The following is an 8,998-nucleotide window of genomic DNA, read 5'->3' as shown; positions in this document are numbered from 1 at the left end:
ACGAGCAACTATTTTGTATTAAGAGAGTACATGAGTATTCATCGATAAAAATATTAAATGACTACATGATAATGTAATTATTTTAAAAAATTACTCAAAATTAAAAAGACCTAATTAAAAAAATCACGATAATTGAGAAAAAAATTATAAATAAAATATCACATGTTAACTCAAAAATTTAACGGAAAAAAAAGGTATAAATCCACTTTTCATCCTAATTAAAACTCTTTGTTTAATCAAAACTTAAACAATAAAGAGCCAAACTCATACTCACTTTTTTTCTTGGATATATTCACCCAGCCAATCCTATCCATATATATCTAAACACCATTACATTCCAATATATAATATATATTCACACATAGCAAACATTATTATTATTCTCATTTGCTAATTTGCACGATATATACTTTTTTTATATATATTATTTATTATATATATGATACATATAAGTTTATATATATTCTAATAATCAATTATTGTAAAATCACCTTCTGAAGCTTTCAGAATTTAAAGGAGCCTAAAGTTCAGGTTTTCATCTTCATTAGGAAGTTTAACAGCAAAATAAGTATCGACACCACCAAGTGCATTAAGAATTGGAGCTGTCAAATAAACTCAAATTGCTTTGTAATTGTTTGCTGTAATTGTTGGACCTAATATTTTTTTTTTTTTGGACCTAATATTCTTATTGACCTAATGTTCTTATTGGATTCATTGATCTCCCTGATGTTGGCCTGTAAATTAATAATATCATTATAATAATTAATTTATGTTTAACTATCTACGCAATAGAATTCTTTTATATTTAGTTTTGTGTGTATAGATATTGTATTTTTTTAGAAATTAGATTTTCATCAATCTTAATTACTACGTGCATAACTTTTTTTTATATAATAAATGCTATTTTGACTTAAACATTTTCTTAACAATCAATATGTATTATTTTTTAAGAGAATTATATATATCAAGATTTAAAAAGAATAATTAAATAATATCACCTTATTAATTAGTTTAAGAAAATAATGCATGCAACCGTGGCCATAAGTATTTAGTATATTTCTTATTAGTCTATCTTTTTATTTATTTATTTATTTTTATTCAGACATTTGTGCAATTATTTGTGATTACAAATTAGTCTAGTAGGACATATATATATATATACGTAATAATTAATCAATCCAACAAAAATCCTTTTAAACCAAGATCATATGGTGAGAATATCAATCATGTGAAGGAATGAATAATAGAAAGAGCATGTCTTTCATTTTCAGTTTTCTTCTTATCTCAACGTACCTTTTATTATTATTATTATTATTGCTGATAATGGGGACCATATATATTGAGACATGATATAGTCCCCTATAAAGAATTTATTGAGGACCAGGTGTTTTGACTCAAATATGACAACCATAGGCCATAGCATTTTAATTTGGATTTCAATGGCACCGCCCTACCACCAAGCCCGCTTGTCTGGGTTGATTCTTTTTCAATAATAATAATAATAAAGAAATATATACAACCAATTATTTGACTCACTTATTCACAAAGTTTCTTAATTACCCATATGGCTATACACACACTGAAAAAAAATATTTTATTTATCTGATTAATAATGCAACACACAGTAAATTAATGCCCTTTAATTATTCAAGATATATTTAATTTTTTCTAAACGTATCTATCTAGTAAATAAACATAATTATTATTGAGTAATATTAAATTTTTCTAAAAATGTAAACTAATTTGAAGATAATAAAGAACAAATGAATAGAGTAGTATTTATGTTTACTAAAGCTTAAAAAAGTGAGATCAAATATAAAACTTACAAAAATAACTAATTAATTATAAAATTTATCACATACGTAATAATCTCATGAAAAATTTTTAAATAAGAGTATCCATTTCCAGTGGCAACTTGAAAATTTTAGTATTTTATATAATACTTCACGTTATTATTGGACAGTAGACACTACAATTATTGCAGACGTACACATGCACCCATTTTTAATATTTCTTTTTTCATTGACTCTTGCCCTTTGCTACATTAAGGCAACATTAATGGTTATATCTCTAACACTCCCTCTCAAACAAGAGCCTCTTTTGGGTTTGTTTGATTTTGCATAGGCTTTCTTTTCTCTTTTATTTGCCTTATGCCACTTTTGGGGTTCACCAATGATCGAACTCTTGACCTTTCGGACATAGAGCTCTGATACCATGTAATGAAACCACGCATCCCAAAAGCTTAAGCTAATAGGAGAAGGTAACATTAATGGTTATATCTCTAACACTCCCCTTGCATAGGCCTTCTTTTTCTCATTTGCCTTGTGCTATTTTTTTTTCACTTTTAGGGTTTTCCAAGGATCGAACTCTTGACCTTTCGGACATAGAGCTCTGATACCATGTCATTTCCTTCAATTGTTGATTCCACCTGGTCTTTCCACTGCAGATAGTTATCCTCATCCAATTTCATTGAAATCGGTGTTGTTGTAAACACTTGAGCCATTGTGGTTGACCTTCACTTGGACCAGATCTGCTTTCTTAGACTGTCATGGAAGCTGTGGTACCAAGCTCTGATACCATGAAGGTATCAAGAACCTGAACTAAGAAAACTCAGAGATCTGATGAGAAGGTTTAGAGAACAGAGAGAGAGAAGTAGAGACGAGAGAGAAATGGATGAATCTGTGAATTGTGTTGTGAACCAAAAATTAGTTACTGTAGCAGTGGGTATTGCTACTTATAGTCAAGAGTTTCTAGAGTTTTCTAACCACTAACTAATTCCAGTTCAGCAACTAATGGGCTAACCAATTATCTCAAGCTTATTGTGTTAACTTGAAACGGAACTGGTTGCATTCTAACTGACTTAGCTAAAGGTAGTTACTAGAACTTAAGCATGCCTAACATGATCTCTACTTTCTCCTTTTTCTTGTCTTGCCCTGCTTTGACTATCATGTATCATCATCTCTAGTTATCTTGCTCTGCTGATCATTGCTTCTGGCCTTTCTGCCTTTCATTTCTGCAGCTGTGCTGTCCAATTCCTCAATGTTCAGTTTAGTCCTGAAGTGTAGAAAGTTGTCAGAAGACACAGCCTTTGTTAGGATATCAGCCACTTGCATGGTTCCTGGAATGTGACTTACTCTAATGTCTTTACTATTCATATGATCTCTAACAAAATGAAGATCTATCTCAAAGTGTTTGGATTTTGAATGTAGGATTGGGTTGGCAGCAAGTAGAACTGCACTTAGATTATCACAGTAGACCATAGGTACCTCTTTTGGTGGAAATTGTAGCTCACTCATTAAGTTTTTCACCCAAATTAGCTCAGCTACCAAATCTGCCATACTCCTATATTCTGCTTCTGTGCTTGACCTTGCTACTGCTGTTTGCTTCCTTGAAGCCCAGGAAATTAGATTGGAGCCAAGAAATACACAGTACCCACTTGTCGACTTCCTATCATCAGGGTCTCCAGCCCAATCTGAGTCACTGTAGGCTATGACTTCCATAGAGTTAGCCTTCTCAAGGCGCAATCCATGTCTTATTGTACCATTGAGGTACCTGAGTATTCTCTTTACCATCCTCCAATGAGTATTTAGAGGAGCTTGTACAAATTGTGACATCTTGTGTACACTATATGAAATTTCAGGTCTAGTCACTGTTAGATATTGTAGGCTGCCAATAACTGACCTATACAGTTGGGGGTTATCAAAGTTGGAATCACCATGGGCTGATAACTTTACTGTTGAGGGCAGAGGGGTGTGACAGCTTGAGCAACCTTCCATGTTTGCTTTCTTTAACACTTCATTGATGTACTTCTGTTGAGAAAGAAGCAGTCCTCCATCACTTGTCTTAGCTACCTGAATTCCAAGAAAGTAGTGAAGATTGCCCATGTCTTTGAGTGCAAATTTGGCATTCAGTTTTTCAATCACTTCCTGTACTTGTATTTCAGATTCTCCTGTGATGATTATATCATCAACATACACCAGCATAAAGGTTTTCACTCCATTCATCATCCTTAGAAATACTGACACATCTGATTTAGTTGCTTTGAACCCAATTTCTGTCAATCCTTTGGCAAGCTTGTGATACCACTCTCTAGGGGCTTACTTTAATCCATAGAGGGCATTGGTTAACCTGCAGACTAGTGTGGAATCCCCTTTTTCATACCCCTTTGGCTGCTTCATATACACTTCTTCTGCCAAGTCTCCATGTAAAAAGGCATTGTTTACATCCAATTGCCTGATTGTCCATGATTCAGCTAGGGCAATTGATAATAGAATTCTGATTGAAGTAGGTTTGACCACTGGGCTGTATGTTTCAGTGAAGTCAAACCCTGGTCTCTGTGAGTACCCTTGAGCTACCAGCCTTGCCTTGTATTTTTGTAACGACCCATCAGAATTGTACTTAATTCTGAAAACCCATCTGCTTCCTATTGCTTCTCTATTGGGAGGAAGGGTGACCAGCTCCCAAGTTTTGTTTTTCAACAGGGCTTCATATTCCAAATCCATAGCTGCCTTCCATTCAGGGGATTGAAGTGCTTGCTGTACATTCCTTGGCTCCACACTGGCTAGAAACACTCTTGGTTTGAAGATACCAGCTTTGCTTCTGGTGACCATGGAGTGTGTATTTGCTGTTGGAGCTGCTGGAGGTGCTTCTTCATCAAGTGGCAAGGCAATTTCAACGTCATTTATAGGTATTGGGATGGGGGTTGATGAAGCTGCTACTGGTCTTTGAAGTGTTGCTGTTCTGATTGGTAAAATAGGTTCATGTTGCTCATGTTGCTGTTGTTGTGTAACAACTTCTGAATTGTTTGGTTTTTGTTGTTGCTGTCGAATAGTCTCAGGGCTGCTTCTTAGTTGTTGCAGCTGTTGTGTGTAAGGTATTGTTTGCTGCTACTGCTGTATGTATGGTCTTGAGTTTTTCTTTGAATGTAATTGTTGTTGTTGCTGTTGAATGGTAATCTCTGGACTTATTCTTAATTGTTGCTGCTGCTGCTGTGTGTTAAGTCTTGAATTATTCTTTGATTGTGGTTGTTGTTCGATTAAAGCTTGTGGCTGCTGTTGTTTATTGATTATTGAGCTGTTCAATTTGTCCTGAAGCTGCTGTTGTGAACTGCTTCTTAATTGCTGTTGTTGCTGTGTGTTGAGTCTTGAATTAAGTCTTGAATTATTCTTTGATTGTGGTTGTTGTTCTTTCCTGTTTGTAGAATTGGTTGATAGTTGCTGCTGCTGCTGTTGTGAACTGGTTGCTGATTCGATTAAAGGTTGTGGCTGCTGTTGTCTATTGATTGTTGAGCTATTCATCTGGTCTTGAAGCTGCTGTTCTATATTGATTCTTGTTGCTGAATTGACTAATAGTTGCTGCTACTGCTGTCTTGGAATGGTTGATGAATTGATCAATAATTGCTGCTGCTGGTGCTATCTTGGAATGGTTGATGAATTGATCAATGGTTGCTGCTGCTGCTGTCTTGGAATGGTTGATGAATTGATCAATGGTTGTTGCTGCTGCTGTCTTGGAGAGGTTGATGAATTGATCAATAATTGCTGCTGCTACTGCTGTCTTGGAATGGTTGATGATTCGATTAAAGCTTGTGGCTGCTGATGTGTATTGATCATTGGTTGTTGTGACTGCTGCTTTTGTAGATTGACTATTGAATTGTTCAATTATTGTTGGTTCTGCTGTTGTACATTGATTGCTAGGCTTGTCAACTGTGATTGTTGCTGCTGCACGTTAGTTGCTGAACTTGTCAGGGAATGTTGCTGGTGCTGCTGCTGTGTATTGTTTATAGAGTTGATCATGTGTTGGTGCTGTTGTTGCTGTCTGATTATGTCAGAGATGCTTCCTAATTGCTGCTGCCTATCAATATTGATTAAGGGAATCCTTGGAACCATTGGAGCTGCTGAACTTGCCACTGGACTGCGCTGCTGTTGCTGCACATCTTCACTTGCCTGTGCTGCTTGTTGTCTCAGGACTGTGTCATGTTGTTGGGCTGTTGCTACTGATTGCTGGTGCTGTTGTGTTGAGTCTAGATTGGGTTGCTGCTACTGTCCACTATCAGTATTGGCTGAGGGAATTATAGGCATTATTGAAATTGTTGGAGTTGAGCTTGGATCAACTAGCATCTGTCCCTGCTTAGCTGCTTCTTCAAATGGAAATCTGTCTTCAAAGAAAATTATATTCGGGGTTGTAATGATCTTCCCTTGTTGTGTGAGACACTTGTACCCTTTTTGTGTTGTACCATACCCTACAAATGTACATGGTGATGACCTGAAATCCAATTTGTGCTTGTTGAAAGGTCTTTGGTGAGGAAAGCATAGGCACCCAAACACTCTTAGGTTCCCATAGGGAGGTTTCTTCCCAAACAATTTCTCCGTAGGTGACTGTCCATGTAAAACTGGTGTGGGTAACACATTCATTAACTTGGCTGCTGTTGTAAATGCCTCTCCCCAGAATTTGGTAGGCATTGAGGCTCCAGCCAACAGTGTTAGTCCCATCTCAACTACATGCCTGTGTTTCCTTTCTGCTGAGCCATTTTGCTGATGTACATGCGGACAAGAAAACCTGTGACAAACTCTTTTTTCCTGCAAAATCTTTGACAAGCTAACATATTCAGCTGCATTGTCACTTTGTACCATTTTTAATTTTGTGTCTAATTGCAGTTCAATCATTTGGTGAAAGTGATTAAAGACTGATTTAAGCTGAGCTCTAGATTTAAGAAGGTATATCCAAGTAAACTTTTAGAATGCATCAATGAAATTTATAAAATACTAATTTCCATTATTATCAGATATGGGTGCTGGTTCCCAAATATCTGTATATACAAGTTCTAATGGTTTTGTGTACACTATTTGTGAAACAGGAAAAGGTAATTGATGTGACTTACCAATACAACAGGCTGGACATTCTAGTTTATCAATTGGAAAAGAAAGATTACAAGCACTCAGAACCTTTGACATGACATTTTTATTCGGGTGTCCTAATCCGGCATGCCAAAGAAGAAGCTGATTCAAGCCTTTTACTGACGAAACATAGGCTGCTGGTGTGTATGCAGTGGTGAACCTGACAAACTTATACAACCCTTTATCAACATTCCCTTGAAGAATAACTTTCTTGTTTTCCTGTGATTTAACACAACATTTATCAGCATGGAATTCAAAGAATACTTTGTTATCACAGCAGAATTGGTACACACTCATCAAATTCTTAGTGATTTCAGGTACGTGCAATAATTTTCTCATTAAGAACAACCTAGAGCTCAAATCAGACTTAAAACACGAATTACCAACATAATTGATTTGCAAACCTGTTCCGTTGCCTATCACAACTTGCTCATTTCCTCCATACTCCTCCTTCTCCATCAGATTCTGCTCATCATGTGTCATGTGGTGTGTAGCACCTGAATCAAGGTACCAGTTCGGATCCTGAATGGTTGCTGGAGTTGCCAGCACATTACTATAGTTGGCCTTGGGTTGAGTGATCTGATTGTTGTAGCCTTCTTCATTGTAACCTGCATCATACTGTTCCTCACTATACCTATACCAGCATGTCTTTGCTGTGTGTCCTATTTTATCGCAGATCTGGCATTGTGGCTTATTAGATTGAGAAAATTGAGAGTAATTTCTTCCCTGGCTATAGTTTCCTCTTCCATACTGCCCCCTTCCATAGCCACTTCCATAGCCAGATGTGGAGTGACCTTGTGTTGCTCTGCCTCCATTATATGATTCTTGAATCATTCTTCCGCCCGTATATGAGTTTCTACCTCCTCTATACGGCCGACCACCTCTGCCTCGAGAACCACCCCTGAATCCTCTTGACTGCTGATTTTGTCCAAATTGAAAGTGCTGAGCTAGATTAGCTTGAATAAAAGCTTCTGGTCTCCTGAATCTTTATAACATGCTTTCATGTGCTAAGAGTAAAGCTTCTAACTCACCTCTGTTATACCTTGATACCTTGCAGTGGTTAGAATAGAGGTTATCAACGAAGAATATTCCTCAATTAGGCCGTTCAAGATTGCGTTTACATGGTCACTTTCTTTCATGGATTCTCCTACAGAGGCTAACGCGTCTATGATTCCTTTTACCGTTTATGACACAAAAACTGATGTGGAGTTACTTTTTATGACAGGTGAGCCATAAATAGAAACTGAGATGAGTTCCCTACTAGAGATGGTCTAAAGGCCTTTGGGAAAAAAGTTGATTTTATAGTGCTTTCTAATCCATTTCGAATGGTCTCTTTCTGTAGTGCGCTTGAGGGTAGATATAATAATACCCATCACTTCACTCATAACTCAACTTACTAATTATTTTTTTTGTGTTCTTCTCTTTGTCTTTATTATTGTTTCTTTTTTTTTGTCTAAGTACAATAAGTCATGTTACTCTTCTTTTTTGGGATTGTAATTTGTAAGTAGTAACATGACTTCACTCATTACTACTTACAAATTACAATCCCAAAAAAGAAGAGTAAAATGACTTATTGCACTTAGACAAAAAAAAAGGAACAATAATAAAGACAAAGAGAAGAACACAAAAAAAATAATTAGTAAGTTGAGTTATGAGTGAAGTGATGGGTATTATTATATCTACCCTCAAGCGCACGACGGAAAGAGACCATTCGAAATGGATTAGAAAGCACCATAAAATCAACTTTTTTTCCAAAGGCCTTTAGACCATCTCCAGTAGGGAATTCATCTCAGTTTCTCTTTATGGCCCACCTGTCATAAAAAGTAACTCCACATCAGTTTTTGTGTCATAAACGGTAAATAGGAACTCAAAGCATCTCTCTCTTCTCCATTAGGAGGAACTAACTTTAGTCCCTGTTGTGGTCCCACTTTATTAATTAATTAAAATACTTAAAATTAATGTAATTGATTTTTTTAATAATATTATTTAAATTTATAAATTTAAAAATAATTCACTATTAAAAGATATTAATATTAAATAAATTCATATATAATAATAATACACAATATATAATTCGGAATTACACTAATTTATAGTTGTGTTTA

General features: G+C 35.7%; 2 protein-coding genes across 2 annotated transcripts; both read right to left on the bottom strand.

Moving 5' to 3' along the window:
- Nucleotides 2,946-4,007, bottom strand: LOC107632498 (uncharacterized mitochondrial protein AtMg00810-like). The gene has a single exon (XM_016336170.1). It carries the CDS (start codon nucleotides 4,005-4,007, stop codon nucleotides 2,946-2,948), a length of 1,062 nt encoding a protein of 353 aa, XP_016191656.1.
- Nucleotides 7,020-7,727, bottom strand: LOC110269359. Its single transcript, XM_021117151.1, has 2 exons — nucleotides 7,298-7,727; nucleotides 7,020-7,112 (listed from the first exon to the last, which is right to left on the bottom strand). Exons 1-2 carry the CDS (start codon nucleotides 7,725-7,727, stop codon nucleotides 7,078-7,080), a joined length of 465 nt encoding a protein of 154 aa, XP_020972810.1. The 3' UTR covers nucleotides 7,020-7,077.

The sequence above is a fragment of the Arachis ipaensis genome, chromosome B03 (assembly GCF_000816755.2).
Source record: "Arachis ipaensis cultivar K30076 chromosome B03, Araip1.1, whole genome shotgun sequence".
NCBI classification, from domain to species: domain Eukaryota; kingdom Viridiplantae; phylum Streptophyta; class Magnoliopsida; order Fabales; family Fabaceae; genus Arachis; species Arachis ipaensis.
Note: the sequence above shows the minus strand (reverse complement) of the source record. Positions and strands in the feature narration are given on the sequence as shown.